Source organism: Callorhinchus milii, unplaced genomic scaffold, assembly GCF_018977255.1.
Source record: "Callorhinchus milii isolate IMCB2004 unplaced genomic scaffold, IMCB_Cmil_1.0 Scaffold1, whole genome shotgun sequence".
In the NCBI taxonomy this organism is placed as follows: Eukaryota; Metazoa; Chordata; class Chondrichthyes; order Chimaeriformes; family Callorhinchidae; genus Callorhinchus; species Callorhinchus milii.
The window spans coordinates 65,449,518-65,466,128 of record NW_024704742.1 but is presented as its reverse complement, the minus strand read 5'-3'; the positions used below and the strand labels follow the sequence as shown (position 1 = coordinate 65,466,128).

The following is a 16,611-nucleotide window of genomic DNA, read 5'->3' as shown; positions in this document are numbered from 1 at the left end:
ATACATTTATAAAATGCCAGAGTAGAGCTAAATGGCCCACTTCCAGTTGTCATACAAGTGAGAGTTTATCACCTGAACACTACTCTCCTTAAAGTTAAACAATTGCTTGATGATAAATATCCAATTGCATATTCACACCAAAGCTCCACTTCTCCAATGGTTTCTGCTGTCCCACAAAGTGTCACTTGGTCGGAATACACAGATGCAGGCTGGAAGAAACCAGGACTTTAGACAGCATCAAAAACACTTCTTTATTTCTTTATGTAAACTAGATAAACCCACACATCTTATCAGTACAAATGCAATTGTAAGATTCCCATTGCTTGTCCAATAAGGACGTTCCTGACTTTAGAGTGAGAGACAAGGAGATCGTGGATTTCACTAAAAAAGACCAAATGGATTAGAACTTGTCTGCTCCTTTGAGATTAATCCTCACCACATAAACACCAGCACCTTAGGACTCCCTCCTGACATGAAAGGTGCTATACAAATGTCATTTTGTATTGTATATTGTATTTAGCACAATAAAAATCTGTGGCTTTATTTCAATTCACTAAGTGCAAATCTATTGTAGAACAGATCTGGATTTTATTCTCTACAAAATCCAAAGATAAATACAAATACCATAAGGATAGAAACATCGTACAAACATTGACAAATGTGAGAATACAAAGGCTCCATTTACATTTCCTTAATTTTTTCTTTCATCAGTTGATGTATCTGACAAATTACAATTCAACTTTTTGTAATACATGAATTTTGATGATTTTGAAACAAAAGCTGTAACTGTGCTCTGATCAGTTATTCAGCTCCAGATAATTATACAAAAAGCTTTATGTACATTTTCCACCATCATTGTTTCTTCTTAGAGGTTACACATCAACTTTTTAATCCAATGGCATTAGCTTCAGCTTCTTTCTCCAGACCCTCCACGATTTCCTTCAGTTTGTCAGGATTTTGAAAGAAATGGATATAAAGATTTCTCTCATGTTGAAGATGCAAGTTGCTCTCCAAAATCTGACGCTTTGGCTTGATTTCACTGTCAATATCCATAAGGATCTGGGTGACTTTCTGCAATTGGCTTTCCAATTTTTGGAAGGAGCCTGACAGATTCTACAAGACAAAAGAAATACATGCATGTGGAGATTAGAATACAAAAGAGGTAATGCTAAACTAATTAATAAATAGTAAGACCAGTTAGAATACTGTGTCCAGTTTTGGTCACCCCAATATAGGAAAGACGTATAGTTTCTCTTGTCTGGTTGAGGCAAATTAGTGGAAATTTACATTATGGATACAACAAATTACATTTGTATAGCGCCTTTCACGTCATTCCCTAGTAACTGAAGCAGAGGCTCATTTCATGAGACTGGGCTCTATTATATAACATCTTATGATGCAAATGTTGCCAACTCTCCAACCATCATCACAACAATGTCCTTGATACAACACTGGAGCAACCCTCAAGAATTGCCTCATTGTACCTGTATGCATGTACTCAGGAAGCTGGCAACCATTCTCAGAGGTTTCCAGAGGTTGTTGGGCACTGCCAGATACCAGGAGGCCTCCTGCATCTGCTTGGTAAGCAACATTTTTGTGTTTCCCTTCCAAAGACCAAACATAACATTTACAGGTTATGGAGGGAGCAGGTGAGCCAGATGAAATGGAGCGAGGGAGGGGGGACATGGTCCAGTCGTTCATCAATATATGAGCTAGTTCATCAGCGCTGAAAGCCACACATGTGTAGCATTTCAGTATGCAGCAGATCCATAATCCTTACAATAACTGAAACCATGCTGTACCAGGGTAAGTTTATACAACTGCAAGGTTGACTCTCAAACAGTTTGAAATATAATCTTGAAAGCTCCTGGACTACTGTAGAATTATACTATCTCAAATCAAAATGTCAAGATGATTCCAAAATTATTCCTTACGTAGGACTCCAGCATGATTTGCATTACTCAACCTTAATTTATTGCACTTATCACAATAATTTGATCCAAAATTATTAAAGTTAGCGGTGAAACACATAGTATAAAACCAGCATGTAAAAAGAGCGAGGAATAAATATCTGAACTAAATTGGAATGCACTGCATGAAAGGGTGGTGGAAACAGATTCAATAACAACTTTCAAAAGGGAATTGGATAGATACTTGAAGAGGAAATATTTGCAAGCTATGGGGAAAGAGCAGGGGAGTGGGACTGATTGGGTAGCTCTTCCAAAGAGCTGGCAAGGGCAACAACAACTTGGGTTTATATAGCGCCCTCCACGCCGGACGGCATCTCAGAGCGCTTCTCAGTAACGGATCCCGGGGCCGAGCCAGGGGGAGGAAGGTGACCAGAGGCGTGGTCGAAAAGAAAGATCTTCAGCCAAGACCTGAAAATAGGAAGAGAGGGGGTGAGACGAAGGGAGTGAGGAAGGGAGTTCCAGAGCCTTGGGGTATAGTGGCTGAAGGCACGGCCGCCGATGGTGGAGCGGAGGATTCGGAGACAAGGAGCAGGACAGACCCGGTGGAGCAAAGGCAACGGGGACTGTTGTGAGGAGAGAGGAGGTCAGAGAGGTAGGGGGTGCAGAGGAGTGGAGGGATTTGAAGACAAGAGTGAGGATCTTGAAATCGATCCTCTCTGGGACAGGCAGCCAGTGCAGTCTGGCAAGGACTGGGGTAATCAGGGAGCGGAGTTTGGTGCGGGTAAGAATGCGGGCGGCAGAGTTTTGGATGACCTGGATTTTATGAATGGCAGTGGAGGGGAGACCGGCGAGGAGGGCATCTGAATAATCTCCAGCCGAGAGGTGACAAAGGCATGGACCAAGGTTTCAGCGGCTTTTGGAGTGAAGTATCCCGCAGGTAACCAGGTGAGAGCGAGGTACCCCAAGGACCAAGGGCCAAATCGCCTCCTTCTGTGCTGTAATATTGTATGATTCTATGATAAACTATTTTAGTTAATAAAATTCTATGTTTAAATAAACCCATAATACAGTACTTCATTAAAAATAGATAAGATTTTACTTGCAAGAATTTGCAAGTGCTGGTGGACCTGGGGACAACTCAGACCAGCCCAGAGCCTACCTCCCTGATGTGTGACATCTACGATAGCCAATAAGGGGCAGGCTCCTCTCCTTGAGCCTCCCTGAGGCCAAGTGCCTCTAGCTACAACATTATCAAATCGATATAAGATATCTAAAGGGAAAATCAATGGCTAGTGCCCCCCCGCCCCAATGACAACATGGAGGGGAGGGAAGTATTTCCTCCCAACATGAAACAACAAAATTACATTTGTATAGCACCTTTCACGTTGGGAGGACGCCCCTATATAAACAAATGCAAGGATTATTATTAATTTGTTGCTGTTCACAGCATCCTAACGTAACAAATATTAAACTTAATTTATTTTTGGCCCAGCATTCCATGAAACTTTAATATTATTATAATCATAACTAAGATCGAGTAATACAAATCGTAACGATGGTGGAAGTAAAAAGCTTCCACCATTGTCAACGATGGCAAGGGTAGATTTGTTAAAAGTGCTGCTACCCAAGTCAAAGATGATCCTCTCCCTCCTGCCATTCCTGTCCAGGCCGTAAGCAACAGTGGATGCTGTTGGCTTGTTGATGATTTGGAGGACATTGAGCCCGACGATGCCTAGCGCTGAGAATGATTGAAGTATTGCTTGGCCAAATTCATTCCCCACCCCCCATTGTAAAAAGCTTCAGCCATCTACGGTTTAAACATTAATGTCACTATACTCAGAAGTGTAAACTTTAACACAATTTTTAAATAGACTAAAAATATAATTTGTGTACCTCAGAATGAAGTAAAAGCTGCTTTGGCCCAGAATACATCACACAACGAAGTCGCTCTATATCTGATTCCAAGGAAGACCGTAGATAGGATTCATCACTTCTGTTCTTCTCCAACTGGTACCGCAATGAGGCAGCTTCATTCTGTAACATTTTGCCTTGTTCTTCCAAGTGATCATAAGTTCTAAATAGCTGTTCTCTGTTGTCTCCATCCAAAATCTGACACAGTCTGAAGTAAGAAAACAAAAATCACATTTCAAAAGTGCTCTAAAGAGATTAAACCGCAGCCATGGAGCATTCATTTTTCCTATTTTGTTGACTAGTGTTTGTTTGGGTGTGCTTTGAAAAAGCAAGATGAAAAAAGGGAAAGAGCAAAATACTGGAGCTGGATTTCATGTAAACATAGCACACAATAATTAAGGATTTTTGCAATTGCTGGGCAACAATCCCTTAGAAAAAGTGGAATTTTATCTAGGGAATTAAGACTAATTTGTCCTTTTTAATTTATTCTCTAATAGCTCACTAAGGTGGCTGAATAAAATTGCTGTCCCTATTAATCTGCTAAATTTGAATTGTTGGAAGTATTGAATTGAGAATTTGCTGTGCCTTTCACTTTGTAGGAGAGAAGAGAATTTCTAGGGTCGCCATCCTTCAGATGAGACATTAAACCGATCTGACTGTTCAGGTAAAATTCCATGGCACGGGAGTTTTCCTCAGCATCCTGTCTGAAAATCCCCAAAATAAAATTGGTCACTCACCCCATGGCCGTCTGTGGGAAACTGTGTACAAATTGGCTGCCGAGATTCGCCCACAAAATACAAGTCACTCCACTTTGTAGCACATTCTGTGAAGCGCTTTGAGACATTTCAATGACATAAGGCGCTGGATCAAATGCAAGGATTTTTATGATTATTATTTTCAATTCCTGATGAGTCTAAAAATTATGCCATGTATTCTCCCCTCCCAGTGTTAAGAGAAGCACCTCTCCTCCATTAACCTTCTTCAAGGCAGGAAACAAAAGGAATCTGAGTTTTACTCAATATAATTCCTTAGAGGATGAATTCACTTACTGTTGCAAGATAAGCAACTTTAAGGGGAATAATGTGACAGCATATTAGTAATCTAATGTATTTATTGCTTCATTGCTGCATTTAGAAGCACAGCAGAACCTGGGTTATAAATTAGGGTCCATAAAATGCTAACCTGCTTCAAAAGAAAGTGCAACCAGCGGACCCCCCCACCCCCCACACTAAATAAAAATTCAACTTCTGGTTGATTGGTCGCCACCAACATTACTAGCAAACACGACCAGTGACAGGAAGTGACATTGGCAGCAACTCAATGACCCACAAGACTACCATTTATTAATGGTATGTGTATGACACATGCGCCAATGACATTACAGTAATCCAACAATATAAGGGAATGACTTATATTTCATACAATATATATAATATATGTATATCATTTAAAAATACAGTACATGCAACAAAGGTGTCAATTACATTTCTATTCCAGAATGTTAACCTTAATGTTACCTGATAGCAGAAGTATCTCTTGAATCAATGATGTTCCGCTGTCTGTTGCTTTGCACGAGACACTGATCAGACAGTACCTTCAAACATTGGGCAAGCTCATTCCTGATCCGCTCAAGCTCCTGAGTAAGGTTTTCAAGCACACAATGGATATCTCTGTGACTTCGTGACTCCATTTCATATCCTAGCTGAAGTAGTTCAAAACGGGTTTTCTGTCTGATCAGCTGGCGAGCTACTTCATCCTGCTTAGAGGTGTAATAGTCTTGTCGAGTCACCTGAAGGTCAAAATTGCCTTTTACTACAGGCATATTTAAGAGTTGTGCATTCTCAACAATCAAGTCGGGCAGTTCTTTATTAATCAGCTGTTCCACTTGGCAGCTTATCTCTTTCAGGCATTTAACACCTTCGCTTTGGGTTTCTTTTTCTCCATCATTCACCTATTTTTTAAAAAAATTACAAAGTTAAACATCAAAAAGACTGCAAGAAGGACCATACTTCCAGAATCCTATTAGCTTCCTATAACAGTGTCAAGCTGTTTTAAAATACTATAAGTCCTGTGTCCTGGCCTCAACCATCCAACCACCTTCTTTGTAACTCGTTCCAACTGTTGATTGCCCCCTGTGGGAGTTGGTGTCTGTTCTAAAACAGATTTTAAATCCCTGAAGCTGTGCACATTTTGTCTGTTTATTTGGTGTATCTGAAAGCATTATTTACTTACCAAAATAAGCAACCTTAAGTGTGCCAGTGGCAGGGTGAGGGGGCGCAAAAGTGAGAAAATTATTTAAATTCATATAGTGCTTATATTAAGTTAGTGCACATAAATTATCCCACAGAACTCCACAGAATGAGATTAAATATAAATGTATGTTGTTATGGACATAAACTAAATACAAGCAACTCATTTGTGATGAGTAGCCATGAGTAGAGTTAGAGGCTCTGGGATGAGGAGGGTATATAAGCATCCTCTCTTTTGCTTCGACAACCCTTCTACGAACCAACCTCTTTGACTACATCTTTGGTAATCTCCCCTACTCCCTTTTATCTCCTCACTCTGTGCTCAGCGCCCCTACTCAGTCTCCAAAAAGCATTTTTTAAACATTACCTTACATAAACACCACTAGATAAGTAGCAGTTATTGTTGCTTATCTAGTTCGAATGATGTTGTTCACAATAGTCAACAAATGCACTGCCACAGGTATTGGTGTTACGTAAATTTTTTCCTAGTTTCCTAATAATATTCATTTGAAATAGGTGCCTCGGAAGAAACAACCAGAAGAGCGGTTTCATGGAATAACATTCAAGAGACAATAGTATTTATCAGGCATTTATAGGCAAATTAAGTTACAAAATCTTCACAGATACTGTGCCCATCCCAAAATAACCAGCTACAATATTATTATTTTAAAAAATGACCTACCTTTCTCTTTTGTATTAGAGAGAAAATCTTCTCCGCATACTGAACACCAGCTTTGGTGCTTTGCTCTTTGGCTTTTGCCAGAATTAACTGGCGCTTGCCACTTGTGTATGCTGCTTGGAGTCTGGTCATCTGTTGCTGATATTCCCTGCGTACCTCATTACTCTCTTCCAGCAATGTTTGACAACTTAAATCCACCAGCTGAAATTTGTCCACATCCGAACTCTCGACCAGCTCCACTATGCCTTCAAAAAATTGCTTCTTTGTGTAGGCTGTGAGAGCTGCTGTGCATTGTTCTTCCTTTTGCAGATAATTGTTCAATAGAAGTTGTGACAGAAAGACTTTAGGCTGGCCTGCTTTCATTTCTGATCCAATATTTGAGTACAAAACAGTCAACTGCTGCACCCCTTCAATGATTTTCAACAGAATAGCATTTAATTTGGCATTCTCAGCAGACAATTGCTCCTGTGTCTCTATTAACAGTTTGGTACTTTCATCCTTTTCATCCTTCAGTGGTACAAGATGGATTGCTGAAGTCATTAATTGCTGCTTATTTCGTCTCTGGATTTTAAGATTTCGAAGTGACTGTAATGTTTTTACTTCTTCTTCTAATTCCTCACCTGATATTTCTGCCAGGTCACCATATTTTGAATCAGATTCTTTAGGATACGTCTGCAAGATTGGATCTAAGGCTTTCTGATCAAATAGAGATTTCCCAGATTTTTTAAGTTTTTCAAATTCATCCACTTCTTCTGTGGTTAACACATTCTGTTCATTTATACCTTTGCAGAACCATTCCAGAAATGTCTTTTTATCTCCGCTGTCAAACAACCAATCAAAATCTTCCCCATCCAGATGAGTTGCTTTAGGCTCACCAATTTTCTTTAGTGTTTCTACAAATATCTTCCCACCGCTCATGGTGGTAATCAAACTATGATTTATTTTAAGACTCTGACCAAGGGAGTCTTAAAATATCCAATCGCACCACAGTGGAATGCTGAAAATCTGTTTTAATCCCAAAGCAGAAACGATAAAGAGTTAACATAAAAGTATTTACATAGTACAAAAGAGAAGCATTCCTAAAATCAAACCAAAGCTCACCGGGATAACCTTTCTCTGAGGCATTAAAATTCACTGAATGGTTAGCTTAAAATAACTCATTTGATGTTTAGCTTGGATTTTAATTCATACGAATCCTGTCAAACGTTGCTTTAAAATTGTGCCGAAACCTGGATGAATATACAGAATGTATTTTATCATATTATAATTTCTTCCAAAGAAGATGTAAAACAAAATATTCACAAAAGTTTTTAAAAAAGCTGTACGTTGGGTGCTATTTCCTCAGTGTGTAAGTTCAAAATATAGTCCAAATATGCTATATAGACCCAATTTCTTCATCCTTTACTAAAATCTGGAGATATTACCCAATCTAAATGAAACTCAAATTCCACTGATTTGCCTATTCCTAGTGTAGAGTTAGAGAACAGGCGGGAAAAAGACCCATTATAGAAATGCAATATTGGTAAGTTTCCATAGATTTTAGCACAACAGAATTTTTGCAATTTGCAAAAAACACTAGATGCATGACCTCTGTAAAGTTAAGCATTGTTCGATAAGAAACTCAACTGGAGTATACACACTCAAAATAGCTACAATTCTGGCCAGCAGCAGTAACCTTTATCACAGAGAAGACTGCTAAATGCTCCTTTTCAGAAAATAAAGATAGTGAGGCACACTTTGTAAAATGACAAGTCTCATATCGCCTTTCGATTTTTGAATAGTTTCATGATTAAATGTTTTTTTTAAAAAAGAGAAATGCACACTGTAGCAGACTGCGATACATTGCCCGCAAAATGCTAAGACAATGTTTGTGACTACAGTAAACTCCAGATAACTCGTCACTCTGAGGGAAGAGAGCTCATCAGCAAGTTATCCAGAGTGGCAAGTTACGGATAGGTCTACAAAGTGGCTCTGTGACTGGTGTAGGCACCCGGTGGAGGTTGGGTGAGAATGCTCAAATACATCGCAGAGGCCTCTGGCATATTGGAGGGCCATGAGCTGTCACAGGATAGGGCAGTAGGCCACAGAGCAGCCCTCCAATAGACTAGGGGCCACTGCGATGCATCTGAGCACGCATGCAAAACCTCCGCCGAGTGCAGTCACAGGAGGCCACTGTCATATAAGACACCATCTGATAGGACAAGTTACCTGATCAATTTTACATTGTTTAAGTACTTCAAGAATTTCGAGAATGCGACTAGTTACATTAGATGTACAATGACAAGTAAAGCAGAGTCCTTTATTAACATTTTGCCGGGATAGACTGCATAATAATCCTTGCATTTGATATAGCGCTTTTCACATCAGGAGGACGTCCCAAAGCGCTTCACAGAACACACTGTAAAGTGAATTGACTGTATATTTGTGGGCGAACACGGCAGCCAATTGCGCACAGCAATGTCACACAAACAGTCGTTGATTGAAAATGACCAATTTCTTATTGTTTTTGGTTTTGGAGGGATTATTATTATTATTATGCATGGCAACTTAAGTGGTAGTGACAAGTTAAGTCAGTGTCGAGTTATCAGCAGTTTACTTATATATTTAAGGTTATTAACATTTAGGTGCAATTTCATGTCAAGTTTGTACCACAGCAACTCTACAAATTGCACATAGACATACAAAAACATTTTTCTTACTGCCTAACAAACTTTAATAATATTACAAATGCACATTTCTTGCAATATTGTGAAGATGAATCAATTGGAATGGGAAAATTGCCCAATAATACAATGCAGTAAAAAGAATTATCTGCACCTTGTTCCCCTCAAACATCCTCAATTCAAGTCCTCTGAATTTCTCTCTCCTCACTTGCCTGACGTCAATGTATCCATCAATCTAGCTCCTCATTCACGACCTCACCTCCAAATTCATCTCGTCATTAACAATCCCAAATTGTCTCCCATTTCTGCCAGGCCACTTGATACTCTGTCCCAAGTCTGTGCATCAGACCATACATGATCTTAAAACTAGATCTAGGCCATTTAGGAGTGAAATCAGGAAGCACTTTTTCAAACAAAGGGTATTGGAAATCTGGAACTCTCTCCCCCAAAAGGCTATGGATGCTGGAATCAATTCAAATTTTCAAGACCGAGGTCGATAGATTTTTGTTCGGTAAGAGTATCAAGCGATATGGAGCAAAGGCGGATAAATGGAGTTGAGGTACAGATCAGCCATGATCTAATCAAATGGCAAAACAGGCTCAAAGGCCCAGTCCTGTTCCTATGTTCCAGAATCGAATATCGCTTAACGATCCATAAATGGTGAGTTTTGATGTGGTCCAGATCTTGCCACCCACCATCTCTCTGTCTGCTCAGCCAAGTCCTCATTTCTCATCTCGACCACTGACTACCTCCTCCCAACCTTCCCACGCTCCTGCCCTCCTCATCTCTGGCACCAAATATACGGTCGCGAACTTTCTGGTGTCCAAAGTTAATAACATCTATTCAGCTGCCTCTGCTTGCTCCACCTCCAGTCCTCCCATTCCGTCGCACCTTCAAACACATTTCCCCCTTCGCCATCCCTCATACAAAATCTACCACATCCCTCCTTGACCCCTTTCCCAAGATGTCTTGATGGCCCAGCTTCTTATACTCTTTCTCTCCCATCATTCCCTACAAGTTGGTTTCCCACAGTACTGAGACAACCCTCATCCCAGTCACAAATCACATCCGCTACGTCTGACCAGTAACGATTTCCACCACTTTGCACCCAGAGCACGTAGTGCTTGAGGTGTGATGGGTTGTTGGAGGAGATGCTAAACCATGGGCCCTGTTCAGATGGACATAAATAATCCCAAGGCACTACCAACTACAAGGATGATAACTCTCCTGAAATCCTCGCCCCAAATTTCCATATTGCCTCTGGGAAGCGCTTTGACATGTGAAAGAAGCTAAATGAGGGCAAGTGGTTGTTTGTCCTGACCGACAGCCTCCAGATAAACTCAACATCCGTCAAATGACCAATTTTATTTGGGGGGAATTAGTCTTCGAAAAGGAGGGGGGGGAAGCGTACTGTGCACAAAATGAATTGTGTCCTGGCTTCCTTACAAATTACACTCACTACAGATACTGCGACTTTATGAGAAACGCAAAGATTATTTATTTGCAGTGAGAGGACGACCTCGGGAGCCACTTACCACCAGTGGAGGCCACACACACACTCACACACACAGACACACAGAGACAGACACACACAGAGGCAGAGAGAGACACACACACACAGACACGGAGAGACAGACACACACAGAGACACACACACACACAGACACACACAGAGACACACACACACACAGACACAGAGACACACACACAGAGACACACACACACACAGACACACATAGAGACACACACACACACAGACACAGAGAGACAGACACACACAGAGACACACACACACACAGACACAGAGAGACAGACACACACAGAGACACACACACACACACACACACAGACACACACAGAGACACACACACACACAGACACAGAGAGACAGACACACACAGAGACACACACACACACAGACACACACAGAGACACACACACACACAGACACAGAGAGACAGACACACACAGAGACACACACACACACAGACACAGAGAGACAGACACACACAGAGACACACACACACACAGACACAGAGAGACAGACACACACAGAGACACACACACACACAGACACAGAGAGACAGACACACACACACACACACACACAGACACAGAGAGACAGACACACACAGAGACACACACACACACAGACACAGAGACACAGACACACACAGAGACACACACACACAGAGACACACACACACAGACAGAGAGACAGACACACACAGAGGCAGAGACACACAGAGACAGACACACACAGAGACACACACACACACACACACAGACACACACAGAGACACACACACACACAGACACAGAGAGACAGACACACACAGAGACACACACACACACAGACACAGAGAGACAGACACACACAGAGACACACACACACACAGACACAGAGAGACAGACACACACAGAGACACACACACACAGAGACACACACACACAGACAGAGAGACAGACACACACAGAGGCAGAGACACACAGAGACAGACACACACAGAGACACACACACACACACACACACAGACAGACACAGACACACACACAGAGGAGAAGAGTGAAGGCCCCAAAAACCAAACCGGGGAGAGGCCAAAATCTCAGACCGTTAACTGCCACTTATTTAAGAGGAAATAAAAACGGCGCCGTGTGGAGTGGTCGGCGGCCCCGAGCCGCACGCGACAGGTCACAGAGCCTCCGCTGAAGAGCCAAATAAAACAAATAAAAAAGGTCCGCAGTGAAAATGAAATGGGAGCAGTGACTGAGCGAGTGAGTGAGTGAGTACCTGGTGCCGACCCTCTCCTCTCCCCACAGACAGCCCGAGGCGCGGTCACTAACAGCTCCTCTGGGTCCTGACGCTGTCGGTGTCGCGGTCACAGCTGCGGCCGCGCACACGCGCGAGCGGTTCCCTCTCTTATTCTCCCACCAACCGACGGCTCATTTCAAATAGTGAAGCGCCGCCAACGACAAGTTCAGCGGCGTTCTGGACAAGAGGGCACTTCCTCATCCGCCGGTCCCCGTCCCCTCCCCCCCCACCACACACACACACACACACACACGTGATTTGAGACGTCACCTCGGAGGACCGGAGTCTCCACAGCGCGCCCCCTAACGGCCGCGAAGAGCTGGTGACCCAACGTTGCCGGATTGGGCGGCTTTCACGCCCACTTTGGGCGCTTTCTTTTCTGACCCGGCGGGTGGGGGTCAAAAACACAATAAAACCGTACCCTCTAAAACGTCGTCTTCTCGCTCCTCCCCCAATGCCTTTTCTTACGACCGTTTCAACAAAAAGAAAAGAGCACAAACCCCCAAAACTCCACAGCCACTTCGCGTAGAGGCATCGGGACCCCATCATATTGGGGCTATTTTTGGGGCGAGTCACCGCTGGACTTTGGGCTACAAACGCGTGTTTGATTTCCGGCGGCCCCCGGATGGCCGGAGCGGCGGATGGTGTGACTCACAGCGGCGGCGGCGGCGGTGGGAGGAGGAGGAGGAGAGAACTGGGACTCGCCGCCGCCCCTCCTATTTAAAACGCATGGCGACAGCTCGCGGCTTCAAGACGGTTAGGAAAGGGAAGTGGGAATCCATTCCCGGCGCTGGTGGGAGGGGGGACGGGACAGCGAGGAGAGAGAGAGAGAGAGAGAGAGAGCGAGAGAGAGAGAGCCGAGCGGCTATGGCTTTGGTGAGTTTTAAATTTTTTTTCTCTCTCCCTCTCTGAGTTCAGTTGGGAGGCGGTGTCACTCGTCTGTAGGTCAACCGTGTGGCGCCCTGACCTCCAGACAGCAGCAGCACTGCCCCTGTGATAGAGCGCCTTATCATGTCTTCCAAGACGTCTCCAAGCGCTTCGCGGACGACAGCGGACAGTGGGGGTTTTTTTTCTGTGTGGGTGCGCCCCTCGCGCACCGGCGGTGTCCCCCACAAACCGTCCTGGGTTCGGCGACGGCACCTTTTAACGGCGACTTGCACTTGTATAGCGCCCTCCACGCCGAGCGGCGTCCCCGAGCCATTAATTGCCCCCGGAAAAGCCATCCGCCGGTCAACTGGCGCGGCAGGTTCGCACCGAGCCGCTGGGTCAACGGGCGCGTGGGGTAAGGAAACCTGCCCGAGGTTTCGCCCGTGCCCTGGAATCGGACCCGGGAGGTGAGCGCCTGCAACCAGTACGCTACAAGACTCCACAAAGGAGCTGCTCTTTAAAAGGAGGAGAGGAACAGATCGTTCGTTCCGCAGAGGACTGTACTTTCTCCTCGTTCACCTTCTCAGTGCCCTTCTCCAGGTGTCCTGGCCAACTATTTATCTATTCTCAACCCCCCTTCCCCCCCCACCCAAATAAAATTGGTTAATCACTCCATCCTTGGGCTGCTTGTGGGACATTGCTGCGCGCAAACTGGTTGCTGCGTTTCGTCCACAAAATACACCATCCCTCCTCTTTACAGTATATCCCGTGAAGTACTTTCACTGAGACTTTTAGACAACGTGATAAGGCGCTATGTCAAATGCAAGGATGATTGTGGACATTATTAACTCTGTATACTATATCGCCCTGGCCTCAGTTGGTTAGAACTCTCTCCTCTGAGTCAAGTCGGAAAGTTGTGCGTTCAAACCCTACTTTTGGACTTTGAACTCAACAGTATCGAAGTCGGCTGACACTCCAGGGGAGTGCTGGGGGGAGTTTTGCACTGTCAGACGTGCTGCCTTCAGATGAGACATTAAACCGAGGCCCCATCTGCTCGTCACCACTTCTCAAATGTCCTCTTTGCCGATCTCCCAGCTCCACACCATGCACAGGATCCAGCTGATCCAAAACCCTGCCTCCCGAATACTCACCCGTACTAAACCCCCATCACACCGGTTCTAGCCAGGCTCCACTGGCTCCCTATCACTGAATGGAGTGATTTCAAGATCCTCACACCTGTTTTTCAAATCCCTTCATTCCTGGCACCTCCCTACGCCTTCAACCTGCTTAACCCACAACCCGCTGACTCTGCTCTACTGGCTCTGGCCTTCTGCATGTCCCTCATGTCCACCATTGATTGCCGCACCTTCAGCCACTGTGCCCCGAAACTCTGGAACACTCTTCACCTTGCCCTCCGCCAGCCCCTTCCTTCCCCAACTTCAGGTCGCACCTGAAGACCTTCCTATTTGACTATGACTATGGTCACCTCCTGACTCGTTGTCAGACTCCACCACTGTGAAGTGTTCTGTAACACTGGGCGCTATATAAATGCAAGTTGTTGTCGTTGATAGCAATTTCCTGTAAAGCACTTTTAAGCCTTTGACATTCTAAGTGCTATATAAAATATAAGGATTAATACGTTACAATATTATGCAGCATTGTGATAATTAGACTTAAATTGAGGGAATTGCTGAAGAAGAAAGTGAGGTGACTCACTAAATACAAGCACATAGAACAGATCAAGCAGGTGAATACAGTGAATAGCAGACAGCATGACCTTCACATATTCCTCTGAAATGCTATATCAAATGCAAGTATTATTATTGTTTTGGTCAGTTGGTTGAGTTGATACACAAGAAAACCTTTGTTTTCCAAACCAAACTACTCAGAGTTCCAAATCTGCGTGGAAATTTATTTTGTAAGTCTTTTTTATATGAATTTATGAAAGGTCTGGGAACCCCCATCTGCTTTAAGGTACCTTCCAATACATCAACTTTCCCAACCAGTAATCTAATTAGATTTTGAATAGCTCCAATGTTTTGAGCTCTATTTGACCACTGTCGTCACTCAAAAAACCCATCCTGAACCCCTCCAACCTTACAAATTACCGTCCCATTTCCAACCCGCCCTTCCTTGCCAAACCTCTGGAATGCGTTGTTGCTAAGCAGGTTTGCTCACACCTCTCCCTTAACTCCCTCCTTGAGTCCCTCCAGTCTGGTTTCTGCTCTGCCCATAGCTCACAGTCAAGGTCACAAACGACATCTCTCTCTGTGACCAGGGTTCCCTCTGCCTCCTCAACCTCCTGGATCTCTCTGCCGCGTTCAACACAGTTGAAGACACCATCCGCCTCCACCGCCTCTCCTCCCTCATCCACCTTAGTGGCACTGCACTAGCCTGTCTAACAAACCGCCTTCACTTTGTATCTTCAAACAGTTTCTCCTCCCGCCCCCACCCAATCACCTGAGATGTACACAAGGCTCCATCCTTGGCCCCCTCTTCCTCATCTATATGCTCCCTCTCAGCGATGTCATCCGTAGGTACGGGGTAAACTTCCACATGAGTGCAGGTGACGCACAAATTTACTTCTCTTCCAACTGCAAATCCAGGTCCGCCAATGTTCTCTCGTCTTGTCTGGCAAAGATTAAGGCCTGGATGAGGGCAAATTTCTTGCAACTAAATGTCGACAAGATGTAAGCAATACTCCTTGGCTCCCGTCAACATCTTCTATTCTGCGAATATGACTTCTTCAACCTCCCCAGCTTAGCTCTCAGACTCACCAAACCAATGCGTAACTTAGACATCGGGTTCAACCAACAGCTGTCCTTCCTTCCCCACATCCAGTCCCTGACCAGGACCCCTTTCCTCCATCTCCACCATAGTGCCCGCCTCCGACAGTACCTTATCCCAGACACAGCCGAACACTCGTCCATGCGTTTGTTACCTCCCGACTCGACTTTTCAAATGCCCTCCTCTCCAGTTTCCCCAGCTCCACCATCCACAAGATCCAACTGATCCCAAAACTCCACCGCCCGCATACTCGCCCATACTCGCCCATAGGACGTGGAGTCCTGTAGCTCAGTGGTTAGAGCACTCGCTTTGCAAGCGAGAGACCTGAGTTCAATTCCAGGCAGAGGGCGAAACCTTGGGCAAGTTTCCTTACTCCACACAGAGCCTAATAATAATCCCTCCAAAAAAAACAATAATAAATTGGTCATTTTCAATCCACGACTGTTTGTGGGACATTGCTGTGCGCTATTGGCTGCCGCGTTTGCCCACAAATATACAGTCAATTCACTTTACAGTGTGTTCTGTGAAGCGCTTTGGGACGTCCTCCTGACGTGAAAAGCGCTATATCAAATGCAAGGATTATTATTATTATTATTATTACTAAACTCCATACTCCTGTCACACTATTTCTAGCCATACTACACTGGCTCCCTATTGCCGAACAGATCGATTTCAAGATCCTCCCACTCATTTTCAAATCCCTTTATGCCCTGGCACTTCCCTACCTCTCCAA

The 16,611-nt window shown here is 44.1% G+C and overlaps 2 protein-coding genes across 4 annotated transcripts in view; one reads left to right on the top strand and one right to left on the bottom strand.

Moving 5' to 3' along the window:
• Positions 1–16,611, top strand: part of prelid1a (PRELI domain containing 1a) — a 52,560-nt gene that overhangs the window by 17,093 nt on the left and 18,856 nt on the right. The window contains exon 1 of one of the 2 annotated variants that reach the window (XM_042343091.1): positions 12,894–13,100. The exons of the other annotated variant lie outside the window; for it this stretch is intronic. The gene's annotated coding sequence lies outside the window, so the exon portion shown is untranslated. Of the gene's footprint in view, positions 1–12,893; positions 13,101–16,611 lie in introns of those variants that run through there. 2 annotated transcript variants of the gene reach the window in all.
• Positions 238–12,780, bottom strand: LOC103186308 (HAUS augmin-like complex, subunit 3). 2 transcript variants are annotated; one of them, XM_042343083.1, is made up of 5 exons: positions 12,646–12,780; positions 6,753–7,754; positions 5,339–5,772; positions 3,804–4,029; positions 238–1,113 (listed from the first exon to the last, which is right to left on the bottom strand). In XM_042343083.1, exons 2-5 carry the CDS (start codon positions 7,665–7,667, stop codon positions 880–882), a joined length of 1,809 nt encoding a protein of 602 aa, XP_042199017.1. In that variant the 5' UTR covers positions 7,668–7,754; positions 12,646–12,780; the 3' UTR covers positions 238–879. The 2 variants fall into 2 exon arrangements, with proteins under 2 accessions (XP_042199017.1, XP_007903424.1); XM_007905233.2 differs by lacking the exon at positions 12,646–12,780 and adding an exon at positions 12,204–12,451.